This window comes from Balaenoptera acutorostrata, chromosome 4 (assembly GCF_949987535.1).
Source record: "Balaenoptera acutorostrata chromosome 4, mBalAcu1.1, whole genome shotgun sequence".
In the NCBI taxonomy this organism is placed as follows: domain Eukaryota; kingdom Metazoa; phylum Chordata; class Mammalia; order Artiodactyla; family Balaenopteridae; genus Balaenoptera; species Balaenoptera acutorostrata.
The window spans coordinates 15,234,666-15,251,948 of record NC_080067.1 but is presented as its reverse complement, the minus strand read 5'-3'; the positions used below and the strand labels follow the sequence as shown (position 1 = coordinate 15,251,948).

Below are 17,283 nucleotides of genomic sequence, written 5' to 3'. Positions count from 1 at the left end.
TATATCCTGTTTTATTCTTTAATATCTAGGTAGTATTTTATCTTAGGTGATAGTATATGTCATTTGTTGTTTTTCTCTTGTTAATTCTTTAATCGTTAAAACCATGCTGTTTTTTCTTTCTGTTTTCTTCTTTTTGCTTTTTTTTCTGTTTCGTATTGGGGCAGGTATTTTAGTTTTTTATGCAAATTCTGAATCATATAATGGCTTTCCCCTGTATACACACACTAATTTGCCTTTCTAGACAAACTTTCATTTAATGCTTTTTAGAAAGGGAAATTGTTTAGTTTTCCTTGTGATGTAGAAAACACTAGTAGGTTATTTGAAGATTTTTCTGGAATTTAAATAGGAATAGTACAAACTGTAGTTAGGGTACATAGTTAGAATTTTTTTTTAACCTTTACCACAGTCAAGATTTTAATAGCTATCTAACCTTCCCCATCTGCCTCTGGATCTTTCTTACAGTGTATCTGGGGTATAAGGGTTCAGATCATTTATTGAATGAGTAAAGGCTAAAGGACTAGAGAAGAGAAAAATCTTGAAACCTTGAGGCTGATGATATTTGTGTTTTAACTTGAAATTATATAATTGTGAATAGAATTAGGTTTTCCATTTATTTGCAAAGTCTCATGAGTATGGACCATTATTTTGAGCAGTGTTTAACAGTATTTTTGACAAGTTTTTTTTAAATTAGATTTTAAAAAATTAAAATTATGTATGCTTTAAAATTTAATTTATTGTACAGTTGATTGTACCTACTCTCATTGTCTGCTAGTGAATATATTATACTTTAATATTGACACTTAGCTAGAATAGAGCTATAAAAACATCCATTTTTGGAAAGTTTCACTTATTCTGCAGCGGGGCCTTTTCTGGCCACTTGTCATTGTAGTAAATCCCCCTTCTTGGCACTTAGGTTAATTGACTAACTGTGTGCTGCCACAGTGCAGTGTAGCACAAGAAATACTGATTTCCAATCTAGCCTGTTATTGGAAGACTGTGAAGAAGCTTTTCTGAAAAACCCTGAAGGCAAACCACGATTACTTTATCATCGTTTGGAAGATGGGAAAGTCAGTTCTGACTCTGTCCAGCACCTGATTGATCAAGTTTCTAACCTGAACAAGACCAACAAAGCCAAGGTAAAATTCATAGGTTGTTTTTAAGAACATGCTTGGCAGAGAGAGGTGCTGGCGTGTTTGGGGAGAGGAAGGAAGCCAGCGGGGCTGGAGCAGAGCGAGTGAGGGGATATGAGTAGGAGCAGTCACGGGGGCCGATGCTGAAAAACCTTGTTTTTTTTACTTAGAGTGAGGTGGGGAGCCATTGAAGGATTTAACCAAAGAGGAAGAAATGCTATTCTGACAAGACTCTCCTGGGCTGCTGTGTTGAGAACTGACTGTGGTTTGGAGGGAAGGTAGCGGGGTAGGGCAGAGGTGGAGAGCTGTTGCCGTCATCCAAGTGAGAGATGCTGGTGGCTTAGACCAGGGTGGTGGTAGAGGATGTGATAAAAAGCAGTAGGATTCTGGATAAATTTTGACAGAGCCAATAGATTTCCTAACAGATTAGTTGTGGACTATGAGAGAAAGAGAGGCATCAACAGCAATATGTGCCTAAAAAGTGTATGATCTGTAAGTGGATAAATCAAAATCTTTACTGTGCTTTTTTCCCAAGCACAGAGTCCTTCTATCTATTGTTGATCAAGGATTAGTGTAAGGAGGAGCCTTTTCATAGTAACCTTTCCTGAAAGCATTGGGAAAAGCCAAAAACTGATGACTAGTAGAAGGATTTGATCATCCCTATATGCGTGGTGGGATATATTTTAGAATAGAGATTACAGGCTTTGCATTACTGCATGCTGAGATAACTTGGTAAATGTTTATAGTTAGTGTTAAGAATACAATCAAAAACAACTCTAGGATTTTGACGAAGTTTCTGTTTCTCTATGCCTAGCCAGAAAATAAGATCAAATATGAATACAAGCATTTTTCTTGAGGCCAGCATAACATAATGAAGAGTCTAAGACAAGAGTACATTTTTATTACAGTTAATCTCCAGAGCCATTTCATTCTTTGTTTGAATTATTTTAGTACCAGCCTAGTTCACTAGGTGCCACGACGAAAGATATTAATCTTTATCTTTTTTCTATTTTTTCTATAAATATTGCTTTTAAAAATTAGTATACTAGAGGATGAATTTTTTTATATAGGAGTCAAATAAGATCTCTCTATTATGATTATAAATTTAAATGTAGGATAAACTTCTTTGCTTTATTGGCATAAAGATGGATTTTGAAGGTTATGTGTATTGAATGGTACAGAAATACATAAGATGAAATTAAAGTAGCTGTTTAACTCATGTGTGTGTGTCAATGTGTAGGCATGCATACGTGTGTGTACACACATGTACGTGTGTATATGTGTATGTGTGTTTACAAAAAAAAAAATGACCTTTATTCAGGACATCAAGAGAAGGGACACTCAGCAGAGTGATTAAAACAATAAAGGCCGGTGTTGGTTTTCCCAGCTTTGGAATGCTCATACCCAAAAAGGTGAATTGATTAGCAAGGTATCCACAAGTTCTTACCTGAAGCAGAAATGTGAGAATTCAGCCATTGGAATTTTCCTGAAAAAAGACCATTCCTTTCACCTTGGGCCAAGCCCCCCAGCCAAGCAGGGGAGGAACTGAGAGTGACAGTTGTGGGGCGGGGGGTGCCTTGTCCTCTGTACCGGCTCCCCAACCTGTCCCCCAAGTGAAGGTCGTGGAGCTGCCCTCAGCCTTGGCACATGGCCCCTCCCCCCCCCCCACTCCTCTGGATCATTCCATAAGTAACCCACAGATTTGCTGAGCACCTACTGTGTGCCAGGCCCCGGCCCACAGGGGAAGGCAGAGGGGGCCCCATTGTCTCCCACGAATGAAAGGTTAGTTCCCTCTGACCACTACAGCCTGGGACCCCAACCCTTCCATGTTTCCTCAGGTTACCCTGGTTACCCTTCTGAAACAAACAGGCAGAAAGCAAACACTATTCAGGGAGGGCTTTTATATGAACCTACGTGTTCAGGTTATAGGACAAGAAGAAAAAAACAAAAACTATTTCCCCCAAGGCTGTGAGCTGAAAAGAATCAAGCCAAATTTAGGAATATTTTCCACACTCTCTGCTCCACATGATAAAATTTACTTCTGTTTGCATCCAAGTGCTGGCAGGGACAGAGGCTCCATGGCCTCACTACACACCATGGGGGCGCAGATGCTGCTACCAAGGCCCCAGCACACACCATCCCACCTGTCTGGTTCCTTAACAGGTTCCTGCTGTCACATGTCAAAATGTGCAGGTGTGTGCATCATCCAGACCAAAGTGGACTTTCAGTGGTGATACCAGGTCCTGGACAGAGTTTTGGTATCACCAACTCCAGTCACTTTCTCAGATGGACACATAAGCAAAAAAGAAAGCATACTTTTTGTTTTATTTGCAACACTGTTCACGCTAAATCCCTTGTGTGACCTTAGATGAGTTTTTTAACTTGCCTCAGTTTCCTCTTCTATGAAATGGAGAGAATAACAGTGTCTCCCTCATAGGGTTGTGAGGGTAAATGAGCTAATATACACAAAGTACTTAGAACAGTTCCTAACATATAAGCACTCTAAAAGTGTTTACCGCCCCCTCCTCCTCCTGTTATTTTCTTGTTGTTAAACTTCTTTTTTTCCCCCCAGATCATTGATCACTCAGGAGATCCTGCAGAAGGAGTCTATAAAACCTATATTTATGTAGAAAAGATTATTAAACAGGTAAATGTGCATTCCCTGTAAGATTTCTTCTCAAATATCTTAAGAGTGATTTCAATAAAATTGGGTTTTCCAGAGAAAATCACTTGTTTGGTTGTTTTTGAAAACAATACCAGGGTAAAGTGCCCTCGTTTCTGGCAAGAGTCCATCTGGTGGTATTATTGTGTTATTCCCAGTACCATGTATCTGTATCTCTCAGTTGTCTCACAAACGATTTGATGTTTTAATATCCGTTAAGTATAAAATGGATTACAAAAGTGGTAGGTAAAAAGGAAGTATATGAGGGATAATGTTCATCCTATTCAACAGAGAGTCTCCTTAGATTCTGTGTGCACCTTGAGTTTTTGTATATTAGAAAAATCTGTCTTGAATTTTTCCACCACGTTATCCCGCTAGCAATAGAGAGGGGTGAAAACACACCTCTAGGTGTCTGAGATCATGGATCACAGAGGTGTCTCAAACTGAAAGTTTCTATGATGTCTCAGTATTATCTTGAAACTTTATGTGAATTATATATTCTGCTTGATGTTTACCTATCTTTTTTTAATATTAAAAATCATTTAAAATTATGTATCAGCAAAAATTCTAATAATGATAAGAAAAAGAAAAAGAATTCCCTATCTTCAAGTAAAATGGGCACCAGATGTTTAGCTTGCGTTTATCCTTACCTGCTGGCCCCTCCCTCAGGGTACCGGGGACCCTATTTGAGAAGTAAGGGACTAAATTACTTTTTAAAATTAACTTGTGTTACAAGTATGCAGATTTGTTATCAGAGAAAAAGAGTGAGCCCCAAAATAAGATGAATTGAACAGAGTAAATGGCAGTAAGTGAAAACGGACATATTGACCAACTTTACCATTTGTACGACAACATATTTTCAGTGATTAATATAAAGACTAGACATCATAGCAGAGATATTTGATATCAAGAAACCCCATCTTAGTAATTAAATGCTTGTAAAAATGTAAAGCAGCATATTTCTTAGGCATTAGCATGGTCTTTAAAATTGTTCGCCAGCCAGATATAGCCAAAGATATTGTGTAACATCTTTCAGAAACCAGATTCCCTCTAACTTTATTTTTAATGAATGAGAGTGGTGTTTGTTTTTATTATTTTAATATTTCTTTACTTCTTTTCTTTATTTTTAAACTATTGCTTATTTTTATAGTTATAAATTGATCCCTGGAGGTACCATACAAAGGCCATAGGTTTGGGCTTGCCCTCCGAGGTAGGTGAGGGCCATCTTAGGCCTGTGTGCTGACAATACTGTACAAGGTCTTCACTTCCTTTGTTTGCTTTTGTGTGCTTGCTCTTGGTGTTCAGGACATCCTGGGCTTTGAAAATACAGACCTGGAAACTAAGGATTTGGGCAGTGAAGATTCTATTCCAGAAGAAGATGATTTTGGTGATGTTCTGTGGGACATACATGATGAACAAGAGCAAATGGAAGCTTTTCAGCAGGCTTCAAATTCAGCCCATGAGTTGGGATTCGAGAAAGTAAGCATTTGGAGTATTGTTCCAACAAAGATCAGTTGCTGCTTAAAGCCTGTGTCATAATTGTGGTTTCATCTAATTATAGTCAAGGTTAAGGATTGTGCTAGTATCTGCCCTCATGGCTTAATTATCCATGTTGAGACATGTGCTTAGGTTTGTATCATATGAAAGATGTGTGAGATTCAAATATACTTATGAATATCAAACATGTTTAGTTACAGATTAGGATTTATCAACTACATGTTTATTATGCTACCATCTGCAATTCACCAGACCAAGTTTAGGATACCTAGGAAACTTGATGAAAATAGTAAGGCTCTCTATTGTTCCAATTCTTGGAGGAATCAAAATATCAAACATTCAGAAAACAAAGCAGAGTAGTTAATGCAGTAGGCAGGTCAGTCCTTCAGCATCCTTAAATATCTAAGCAAATAAACAAAACTAGAAGTGCACAAAGAATCTGTGTTCAAGTTCAAAAATACTTAATAATATTTAAAAATTAATATAAGAACTAATATCTTAAAGAATATTACAGTAGCTGTCACTAACAGCTGTATTTTTATAGGATTTTTAATGACTTTCATAATTTAGACTCTCAGTGTTTATGTCCTGGTTCCACCATTTCCTCACTATGGATTTTGATCAAGTTACTTAGCTCTAAACTTTGACTTTCTTGTCTGTAAAATGAGGGTAACTAATAACACCTGTCTCACACGGTTGTTTGGGGGACTAAATCAGGTCATGCACATAAAGCACTTGGCACGGTACCTGGCATATGGTAAATGTTAAATTGTTGTCATTTTATAAGAGAGGCATTGCTATCACTATTTTATTATATAAATGAAGAACCTAAGGTCCAGATTATAGTTTGCCTAAGAGCATACAGGGTGTAGATTGCAGATGTGAGATTTTAACCTAGGTCTTCTGGCTCCAAATCCTATGCTTTCTTCTATGGCAAGGGGTCTTAATGTGGGAAACATGGGTCTATAAATGGGCTTTAGTTGGGACCATGAACTAAATTGTTAGGATTTACAAGGTCATAAATCAATTAAGCCCTTTTCTTCTTGAGAAGTATCATTTCTATGAGAAATATTTGAGTTCCTGGGGAATATGATATGACAAACAGAAAAATTGATTGAAAAACTATACCAAGTAATTATTTATTGTAGTTGCTGGAAATTTCTGCTACCCTAAAGCTCGCATAAACTACTTATTTATTACACATTCTTTTGATTCCTCATCAGCTATCATTTAGACCACTGGTACACTTAATAAACATCCTAACCCCCAAGATGACTTTGGAAACTCCTTTATAACGACTGAGATATTTCAGTTTTCTGAGTGTGTCCTTTTCAGCTCTGAACGAGGTTTTCCTATCTGAGGAAAGCCTAGGAAATAGGAGTTCTTGGACTTTGCATGGAACACATGCAGTTTCAGAAAGATCTCAGGTGTCCTAGCTTGGTTCTCAGTAGCATGTTGGGAGACTGCAAGACCCCCTCTTGTTTCTCTGGAAACTGAGATGGTCTCCAGGACAGGTGTTTTTCTGACCAGGAGATGTAGGATGCCTGCTGGTGCCCTCAAGGCCATCTGTGGTACTTTCCATGGTTCAGGAACTTAAAGTAATGCAGTAGTCTCCCTGCAGCGTTTTGCAGGACATCTGAATGGTGCAAAGCCCCATGGGGATCTGAAAGGTTGCCCCTCATCCATTAATACTCTGGTAGGAGAAATTGGGGCCCATTCTTAGTTTACTACTTTGGACATATTTAACTGGCCATAAAAATAAGCAATTATGAGGGTGCTATTGATTAAAAGTAGATTTCATTTTTTCATGCAGCTTTTCTCCACTGATTTCAGAGGATAATCAGAAATTGACTCTATTTAGTATTCTAAGAGGCATGTTCTTCTTCACAATTTAAATTCATTTTTATTTCTAGTATTACCAACGCCTTAATGATCTAGTGGCAGCACCAGCACCAATTCCACCCCTTCTTGTATCTGGAGGACCAGGCTCTGGAAAGTCCCTTCTTTTATCAAAGTGGTATGATTCAGTGCAATTAAATTGTTATCGTTGTCATCATTTGAATTACTGAACTCGTTCAACAAAATGAATTATTGAATGTCTACCTTGCTGCAGGGCCTGTACTGAACATTAAAAAAGCAAAAGGAGTAATATAACAGACTCATGCCCTGAGATAGATACAATTTGAAAGTTAGAGAGAAGATACAGAACGAGAAAGGAATAGGAAATGTGAGCATTTGTGATTGTGTACATAAATTATGTAGGTCAGAGCTAAGGGAGTGGTCACTGTGGCATGGAGTTAGGTGAATTATAGAGGGCATGTGCCTTTATTTTCAATTACTGGCTTTGTCTTAAAAGTTTCATTGGGATTTTAAATATTTGAAACAAGACAAAGACTGACTATTTAGAGTAGAATAAATCATAAAGAATATCAAAATAAAGGATAATCTTTACTGCGAATGCAAACTAGTTCTTCAAATTATGGACTAAGGTTCATATAAGCTAATAAACTCTTAGTTTTATTTTAGTGCATCATATTATTGAAAAACAAGTGGTAAGACCATTTTCTTTCACGCTTAGTTATTATTTACATTGAGGAGTTAGTGTATGTTGTTTCCTTTTTATTGCTCTTTGATTCAGAGTTATGTTTGGAAATACTATTTTTATACTTAACAAAGAAACTTCCTTTTTCCTTTAATAACATACTTGTAATTAAAGGTTAATGCTCATTTTACTAATACTTTAACCTCAAATGTATAGTGTTTTGGTTTACGTTAGTAACACCAATTTGTAATTAAAATGAAGCTATAATTTTTAATGGTTTATTTAAAAGAATCTAAAAGTGGTGTAAAAATGGAAGTTTCCCATATTAATTCAAAATTGACTGACCACGTAATTACTAACAGGTAGCATTTGATGCTTAGTGCATTGTGAATTCTTTTCTTGTTGACCGTAAAGGAGCTTCATCAGTCTTATAAAAGGTCTTTTTCTTTCAGGATCCAGTTACAACAGAAGAATTCCCCTAACACACTAATTCTTTCTCATTTTGTGGGGAGGCCCATGTCAACCAGCTCAGAGTCTTCCTTGATTATTAAACGACTGACTCTAAAGGTAGAAAAATATACCGTCTTTTGGAGTTATCAGAATTTTTATTTAGATTCAGAAGTTGTCAGGCCTGAGTACCTGATGATAAACCAATTTTCAGTATTACACATTTGTTTTGGTTTTGCATAAGGTTAAAAATTGTAGTCAATGCAGTTGGGTCCTTTTGGTGACAATTTTGGCTTAAAATGCAGAGACAGAAATACTTCTCACCAGTTGTGATACAGTGTAGCTACTTTAATTTGCATGTGTTCTCACCTTGTAGTTGATGCAACATTCTTGGTCAGTATCTGCTCTGACACTGGATCCTGCTAAGCTTCTGGAAGAATTTCCACATTGGCTGGAAAAACTCTCTGCCCGTCATCAAGGCAGCATCATCATCATTATTGATTCTATAGATCAAATTCAGGTATGTTTTCACTTTGTAACCTATTGATATACTCAGAAAGAGACAAAAATATTAGTAGTGACTATAGCAGACGTTTAAATCATATGTTTGTGAGAAGAAAATGTTGATGTTGTTTCTTTTATTTCTGCTTAATTTCTAGAGAGGAAGCATTTGGATAAAAAAAATATATATATATATGCCAGTAGATGCTAGTATCTTATTGGGAAGGACCAACTGTATTTTCACAATTAGCAAATATTGTTCATTTTGACATGGTTTTAGGGCCTTGACATTTCCTTACATGCCCAGAATTCAGATCAGTGATAGTAGTGTTTTGCCACTTGTTCTTCTAATATTCTGAGATAAATCATCCAAAAAATAAGATTTTATCCTTAATAATAATGAGAAATTTAATGAGAGTTTCATTTTACTTGGGGAGCTGTTATTGGGTTGCTTTTGAAATATTTTGAATTAATAGATGGAATTTTGTTTTATTTTTAAGCAAGTTGAAAAACACATGAAATGGCTGATAGATCCACTGCCAGTGAATGTAAGAGTAATTGTTTCTGTGAATGTGGAAACATGCCCTCCAGCATGGAGGTAAGTGCTAAATTTAATTCTTTCAGATTACATGAAATTTTTAAAGTATAAACAAAGAGAGGTTTTTGATATGTGTATTTCTCATATTTTTCATATGATGTCAGTGAGAATGGGGAGAAGTGGACAAATTCAAGAAAAGGATGCAATCTATAGGATTTGGTGGGAGGTTAGATCAGAAATGTGAGGAAGAAAGCTAGGATAGCTCCCAGGTTTCTGGCTTGAGAAATTAAGTAAACTGTGGTTCCATGAACTGAGATGGGAAACACAAAGGATGGGCAGGTTTGTGGAGCAAAGGTCATGACTTTTGTCTTTGGACATGGTTTGTTTGAGTTGCCCATTGTAGCTCCAATTGGTGATGTCTAGTAGGCAGCTAAATTTATGGGTGAGGAAAACGGGGAAGGCCGGGCTAGGAAAAATAGACCAGAGACCTGTGGTCCTGAAATGCAAGCTCACCTTAACGGTCCTCAAAAAGGGATGCAGTGGCTGAGTTCTGTAAGGCAGTGTTTCTTGACCTATTTTTGCCTCCCCACCCTAGGAGCCCTTTAGTGATTTTCTTCCTGATCACCTGCCAAGAAATGTTAATACTGTACATACATCATATATCGATTCATGAATATAAACAGATATGTGTGTATATTTGTGCTTTATGCATAAAGAGAGTAAGATTTCCCCTCCCCAACAAACAATTTTCACCACCCCATTGAGAATGGATGTTGTAGGGTGTAAATTCTAATTGGATTACAAGTAATCTGTGGACGAAGACTGTCTGATACTATTCCTCACAGGCACTAATACCTATGTTGTTTTACTGATGGTATAGAACATAGAACTGGAGATGTTATACACTTCGTGTATAAGCTATTTATAACAGTGTTTGTTGTGATTAATTGCTAAAAAATGAAATAATATTACTTAATATGATTAACAGATTAAATTTTTTATTTTATGAAGGCAGTATAAAAATTTAATTCTTGTAATAGACTTTGACTTGTCTTGTGGGTAGATTACAGCTTTGTTGTATTATTAAAAGAGAATTTCATTTTTCTTTTCTTTAAATAAAAGGTTGTGGCCTACACTTCATCTTGACCCTTTAAATCCGAAAGATGCAAAATCTATTATAATCGCAGAATGCCACTCTGTAGACATTAAATTGAGTAAAGAGCAGGTAAGTATTTTTAATTTTGCTGCTTTCTTTTACTCTCTATAGCTTTCCTTCTAAAAACACCTCATATGAGACTTAAAATTCAATATACGTACTCTATATGGTTCTAAGGAAAATTGGAACTTAGTAATAATTACCTTCTTAAATGCATTTACTCTTAAACTAATAACAGATATAGAAGAAGCAATAAAAAAGACTTTGGTCTTAAGGTTTACTTTACTATATTATATTAAGCAGTATTTTAAAAGCAAAAAAGCATTTGTATGTTGACGGCATCTGTGGTCCAGTACCACACGGCAGTGATGCCGCTGATGAGGTGGCAGGAACCGTGTTATTTCTGCAGGGATATTTGTTGATGGCTTGGTTGTAAAGACCGCTTAATTCCAGGGTGGTTTTGTATTTCTGTTTTGTTTTTTGGTAAACTGGTGCAGGAGAAGAAGCTAGAACGACACTGTCGTTCTGCTACAACCTGCAATGCCCTTTATGTCACTCTTTTCGGCAAAATGATTGCGTGGTAAGTGGTGGTTATTTTATGTCATCTTCAGCATGTTTCTGTTTGCTGCAGAACGCTTCTTCACCGTGTGAAACTGAAAACTGATCATTATGACAATCTCTTGGGCCACTAAGATTCTGTTTATTCTAACAGTGATACTAACAACCGTGAGAATGTGACTTATGACTGAAGATTGCTGCTAGTCCTTGAATATCAGACCTTGTTGGATATATCTGTCTGGTTTTCATCACAATAACTTTCTCCTGACTGGAGGTTGCAAAAGAAGGCCATCTTTGGTCTCAATTTGGGGCCCACCCAGGAGTGCTCATTGTCGCCTCCTTGAGGCCCCTAGCTCTGAGAAAGTGAGGAGACAACTGAGGCATAAAAATGTTATTTCAGGTGTCTTTCACTATCAGTAGGTAGGTATGTAGGTAGGAATTTTTGATTGTCTCTGTTCCCACGTCCTGATAAACCTTTCATCTTACGATAGGTCTTCTATTTTAGAAATCCATTCATAATTTGCCTTTAGATAAGCAGTAGAGAGTTTTACTACTTTTACTTCTTCATCAGTACAGCCTCACCTACTTTGTCTGTTCACAACCAGAGGTAAAAAAGATCAACACTTGTTTTGGTATTCATCACAGTAGGTTGTAATCCTAGCACAACTCATATTCTAGACACTAAATCTAGTACTCTTGTCTCTTAATTCCACATTCTCACCTGAAGCACCAAATTTGAAACAAAAAAAATCTTCTGAAACTTTGAATTGTCCATGATATTTTCGCTGTCCCCAGAGTTGTGGCGGTACATCTGTGAACATCAGTGGCTTGCATAAGTACAGTTCAAGAGTCATGCATTTCATAATAGTTATTGAAATTATCTCTTTTAAGAGGGACTGTGGAACCATTTTTTTTGTTTTTCCCTATTCTTTGCATATCTTTATATTTAAAAAAGAAACTACTGGTAAATATTGTGTAATATTTTAAAATAAACCCCATTTACTGATTTTCTTTAGCCTGATGTTTTCCAAATTCTGGTTCTATTTTTTTTAATTTAATTTGCATGGCTAACTAATAATACTTATTTTTAATTATTTTCCTGCTTCCTGTATGTAGGCGGCAGGCCTCTAGGTGATAAGAACCATGTCTCACTCATTTTTATGTTCCATAATGTATAGTAATTACTTGACACATAGTTAAGTCCCAGCATATGTTTATTGAATTGAATTAAATGGTAATACACTAAAATAACTGTGATGACTCTAGCAACCCCATAAAACTAATGTTTTCCTGTGTCATGTTTTATTGAATTCCTGTTGTTATCAGTTAAACAGTACAAAACATAGAGGTAAAATAGAGCATTGTTTTTATTTACCCCAAATTTTTCACAGATGTTGGCAGACTGTAAGAAATTAAATCTGTTCTCAATTCCAACAGTGCTGGGAGAGCAGGCAATTTAGATAAAATCCTTCTTCAGTGTTTCCAGTGTCAAGATACTGTTTCATTATATAGACTTGTTCTTCGATCTATCCAGGAGTCCATGACAAATGATACAGATAAAGAACTAATGAAACAGGTAAAGTGTAATAAACTAATAAAGGGAAGATTATTTTGCCTTGTTTGTATTTGTGTGTGAATTGAAGTAAACAGTAAATCCTTGTAATGCTAAATATGTTTCGAGCATATACTATACCCACTACCATAGTGTGCTGTGGCCAGAAGTGATATCTCAGGGAATTTGCATTTTCCTGATTATCATGGAGATTTTTTATCTTTTCATGCTTCTTGGTTATTCTTGTTTCCTCTTAGGTGAATTGCTTGTTCAAGTCCTTTACTCAATTTTTAACGGAGTTGACTTTTTCTTGTTGATCTGTTAGGAGTTTTTAAATGTTCTACATATTGAATACAAATCCTTTGTTATAGAGTTTGCAAATCAGTGTCTTTTTCCTGTTCTTGTCTTTTAACTTTATGGTGTCATTATACAAAGTTTTATTTTAATGAAGTCAGATTTATCAACAGTTTCTTTCATGGCTTATGCCTGTTGTATCTTATTTTTTTTAATCTTTTGCTATCATAAAATTATTCTTATATTTTTTTCCCTTCAAAATATTTTATAATTTTGTTCTTCATGTGTGAGTCCTTAACTCATATGATATATTTTAATTTATTTTGTGAGGAAGGAATCTACGTCTTTTTTTTTTTTTTTTTTGCTATACTACTTGCGGGATCTTAATTCCCCGACCAGGGATTGAACCTGGGCCACGGCAGGGAATTCCTAGGAACCTACTTCTCAATCTTTTAAAATACAGCTAGTTAATTGTTCATTTTATTTAATACATCTTTTCTACTGATTTGGAATGCCATCTGTCAAGTATCAAGCTCACATATAATCATGAGTCTGTTTCTAGGCTCTTCTGTTCCAATTTACTATTCCTTGTCAATACCACTGTCTTAACTATTAGAACTTTAAAGTAAGCTTTGATATTTGGTTAGGCAAACCCCCTCTTAATATTTTCCGCAGTTGTCTTGGCTCATTTCCCACATGTATTTTTAGAATTGGCTCAGCAAGTGCCATGGAAACTCAATATGCAATTTTAATTGTAGTTGCACTGGATTTAGAGGCTAAGTTGGGGGAAATTATCGTATAAGTCTTCTTCATGGAAAGCTAAATAGCTCTCCATTTATTTAGTCATCTTCTTGAATGATGATTTTCAATAACATTTTGTCTTTTTCCCCATAAAAGTCTTAAACATCTTTTGTTAAAATTTGTTTCTAAGGACAAAATTTGTTTCTGTAGTTAAAATAGCATTTTACAATTGTTTGTTGCTGGTTATTCAATTTAATTTTTGGAAATTTACTAGCAACCTTGCGGAACTCTTATAGTTTTAACCTGGATCCATTTTTATGTCGATTTCTCAGGTTGGGGGTTCCCCTGGGTTTGACTTTTCATTCTGCCTCTAAGCCCACAGTCTTCTGTCTGTTGGCTGTTTCCCTCAGGCACTCCGTCACTAGGGACAGCCTTGGAAAGGTCCCTGTGTTGGCAAGCATTCTATCATAGTTCCAGCTCCTTGCTTCACAGAGCTTAAAGGCTCCCCTTCCATCCTGACTGTGGGTGTGAAAACCCAAGCTAAATTACGGGACTGCTGCTTATCCTCTCTCCCCACTTCATCCAGGGACAGCAGCTCCAGCACTTAGCCCTCTAATTTTCAGTTTCCTATTTATTTGGGATACTTGGGGGATTTCCCTTTCTTTTCTGCAGGTTCAGCTGTACTTTTGGAAATGTTTTGTTATGTGTTATCTGACATTAACAGGCATTTGTAGTAGGAGAACTGTTTTCTTCCACCATCTTCCCAGAATCAGAACTTTGTCATTAGTTTTAATAAGACATTTCCTGCAGTTTTAATTTTCACTAAATTTTTCTATATGTGTGTTATCTTTGGTGTGCTAGACTTTATATGTACACTATCTTATTAGTGCCTTTTGGAAAGTGTGTTTTATTTTAAGAAATCTGTTTCTTGTTTTATTAAATCACTTGAATGATAAATTCAAATAAGTTTAAGTTTAAAAGAATTGTGGAAATTTTAATGGCTGTTAGTTACTAATAGAGGTGCTTTATAATCATTGTTAATTCGTTTTTCTACCTAGATTCTCTGCCTTGTAAATGTTAGTCACAATGGTGTGAGTGAATCAGAATTGATGGAACTCTATCCTGAGCTGTCCTGGGCTGTCTTGACCTCCCTTATTCACAGTTTACATAAAATGTGTTTGTTGACTTATGGTTGTGGTTTGCTCAAGTTTCAACATCTACAGGTAAATGTTATCTTAATAAGGTTTTTTTCACTTATTGAAATGTCCACATATCATCGCATATGTATTATGCTATATAATACCACATCATTTCAAATATTTCAATTACAAGACAAAATTGAAATCTCGAATTTGGCATTACAAAAATGTTTTCCAGTGATTTTAGGTTAGACACAAAATTTGGCTAATATTATTCTTATGAAGTAAGTACCTTTGTGAAATGGCTATTACTTTAAAAGGTAGTTTTTTCAATTTTATGTTTCATTGAATTGCTGGTATATTATATATGTTTTAAGAACTTTGGCTCTGTAAGTCACTCTGCCTCAATTCACAGCCCAGCTCTTCACAGCTTAATGTAACCTTGGGCAAGTTCTCTGAGCCTTGGGCAGATGTTTGCAGCTTACCTCAGGGGTTGTAAAGATAATTAATTGAGGTGGTGAATAATTAATTGATCCTGATGAGGTCCTAGGCATGATGTCTAGCACATAGTAAATAATGACTAATATAACTTTTTTTTTCCATATACTAGTTTGCATCTGCTAATACCAAACTCCCGATCCTTCCCTCCCCCACCCCCCTTCCCCTTGGAAACCACAAATCTGTTTTCTATGTCTGTGAATCTGTTTCAGTTTCACAGAAATGTTCATTTTTGTCATATTTTAGATTCCACATACAGTATTTGTCTTTCTCTTTCTGACTTACTTCACTTAGTATGATAATCACTAGGCCCTTCCATGCTGCAAATGGCATTATTTCATTCTTTTTCATGAATGTCCATCTGTCAATGGACATTTAGATTTTTTCCATGTCTTGGCTATTGTAAATAGTGCTATTGTGAACATAGGGGTGCATATATCTTTTTGAATTATAGTTTTGTCTAGAAATTTGCCTAGGAGTGAGATTGCTGGATCATATGATAATTCTATTTTTAGTTTTTTAAGGAGCCTCCATACTGTTTTCCATAGTAGCTGCACCAACTTACATTCTCACCAATAGTGTAGGAGGGTTCCCTTTTCTCCACACCCTCTCCAGCATTTGTTATTTGTAGACTTTTTAATGACGGCCATCTGACTCATGTGAAGTGGTACCTCATTGTAGTTTTGATTTGCATTTCTCTAATAATTAACGATGATGAGCTAATTTCATGTGCCTATTGGCTATCTGTATGTCTTCTTTGGAGAAATATCTATTTAGGTCTTCCACCCATTTTTTGATTCAGTTTTTTGTTTTTTTGTTATTGAGTTGTATGAGCTGTTTGTATATTTTGGAAATTAAGCCCTTGTTGGTCGCATCATTAGCAAATATTTTCCCCAGTCTATAGGTTGTCTTTTTGGTTTTTTTATGGTTTTCTTTGCTGTACAGAAGCTTGTAAGTTTGATTAGGTCCTGTTTGTTTATTTTTGCTTTTATTTCTATTGCCTTGGAAGACTGACCTAAGAAAACATTGGTACGATTTATGTCAAAGAAGGTCTTGCCTATGTTCTCTTCCAGGAGTTTTATGGTGTCATGTCTTTTATATTTAAATCTTTAAGCCATTTTGAGTTTATTTTTGTGTATGGTGTGAGGGTGTGTTCTAACTTCACTGACTTACATGTGGCTGTCCAACTTTTACAACACCACTTGCTGAAGAGACTGTCTTTTCCCCATTGTATGTTCTTGCCTCCTTTGTTGAAGATTAATTGACAGTGGGTGTCTGGATTTGCTTCTGGGCTCTCTATTCTGTTCCAATGATCCATATGTCTGTTTTTGTGCCAATACCATGCTTTTGATTGCTATAGCTTCATAGTATTGTCTGATGTCTGGGAGGGTTTGTTCTTTTTCCTAAGGATTGCTTTGGCAATTCTGGTTCTTTTATGGTTCCATATACATTTTAGGATTACTTGTTCTAGTTCTTTGAAAACTGTCATGGGTAATTTGATAAGGATCACATTAAATCTGTAGATTGCTTTCGGTAGTATGGCCATTTTGACAATATTAATTCTTCCAATCCAAGAGCATGAGATATCTTTCCATTTCTTTGAATCATCTTCAGTTTCCTTTATTAATGTTTTGTAGTTCTCAGCATAAATGTCTTTCACCTCCTGGGTCAGGTTTATTCCTCTGTATTTTATTTTTTTGGATGTGATTTTAAAAAGGATTGTTTTGGTTTTTTTTTTTTTTTTTTACATTCCCTTTCTGATGTTTCATTATTAGTGTAAAGAAATGCAATGGATTTCTGTATGTTAATCTTGTATCCTGCTACCTTACTGAATTTGTTCATCAGTTCTAGTAGTTTTTGTTTGGAGTCTTTAAGGTTTTCTATATGTAGTATCATGTCATCTGCATATAATGACAATTTTAACTCTTCCCTACCAATTTGAATGTCTTTTGCTTTTTTTCTTGTCTGACTTCTGTGGCTAGGACTTCCAATACTATGTTGAAGAGAACTGGTGAGAGTGGTCATCCT

The 17,283-nt window shown here is 35.9% G+C and overlaps 1 protein-coding gene across 7 annotated transcripts in view; it reads left to right on the top strand.

Moving 5' to 3' along the window:
- Positions 1-17,283, top strand: part of NPHP3 (nephrocystin 3) — a 43,835-nt gene that overhangs the window by 9,447 nt on the left and 17,105 nt on the right. For all 7 annotated transcript variants that reach the window (XM_057545888.1, XM_057545887.1, XM_057545892.1 and 4 more), the window contains 11 exons: positions 980-1,136; positions 3,703-3,777; positions 5,098-5,271; positions 7,203-7,306; positions 8,284-8,398; positions 8,655-8,798; positions 9,280-9,377; positions 10,440-10,542; positions 10,971-11,053; positions 12,469-12,607; positions 14,677-14,841. In XM_057545888.1, the coding sequence (XP_057401871.1) occupies positions 980-1,136; positions 3,703-3,777; positions 5,098-5,271; positions 7,203-7,306; positions 8,284-8,398; positions 8,655-8,798; positions 9,280-9,377; positions 10,440-10,542; positions 10,971-11,053; positions 12,469-12,607; positions 14,677-14,841 (1,357 nt within the window). The remainder of the gene's footprint in view (positions 1-979; positions 1,137-3,702; positions 3,778-5,097; positions 5,272-7,202; positions 7,307-8,283; positions 8,399-8,654; positions 8,799-9,279; positions 9,378-10,439; positions 10,543-10,970; positions 11,054-12,468; positions 12,608-14,676; positions 14,842-17,283) is intronic.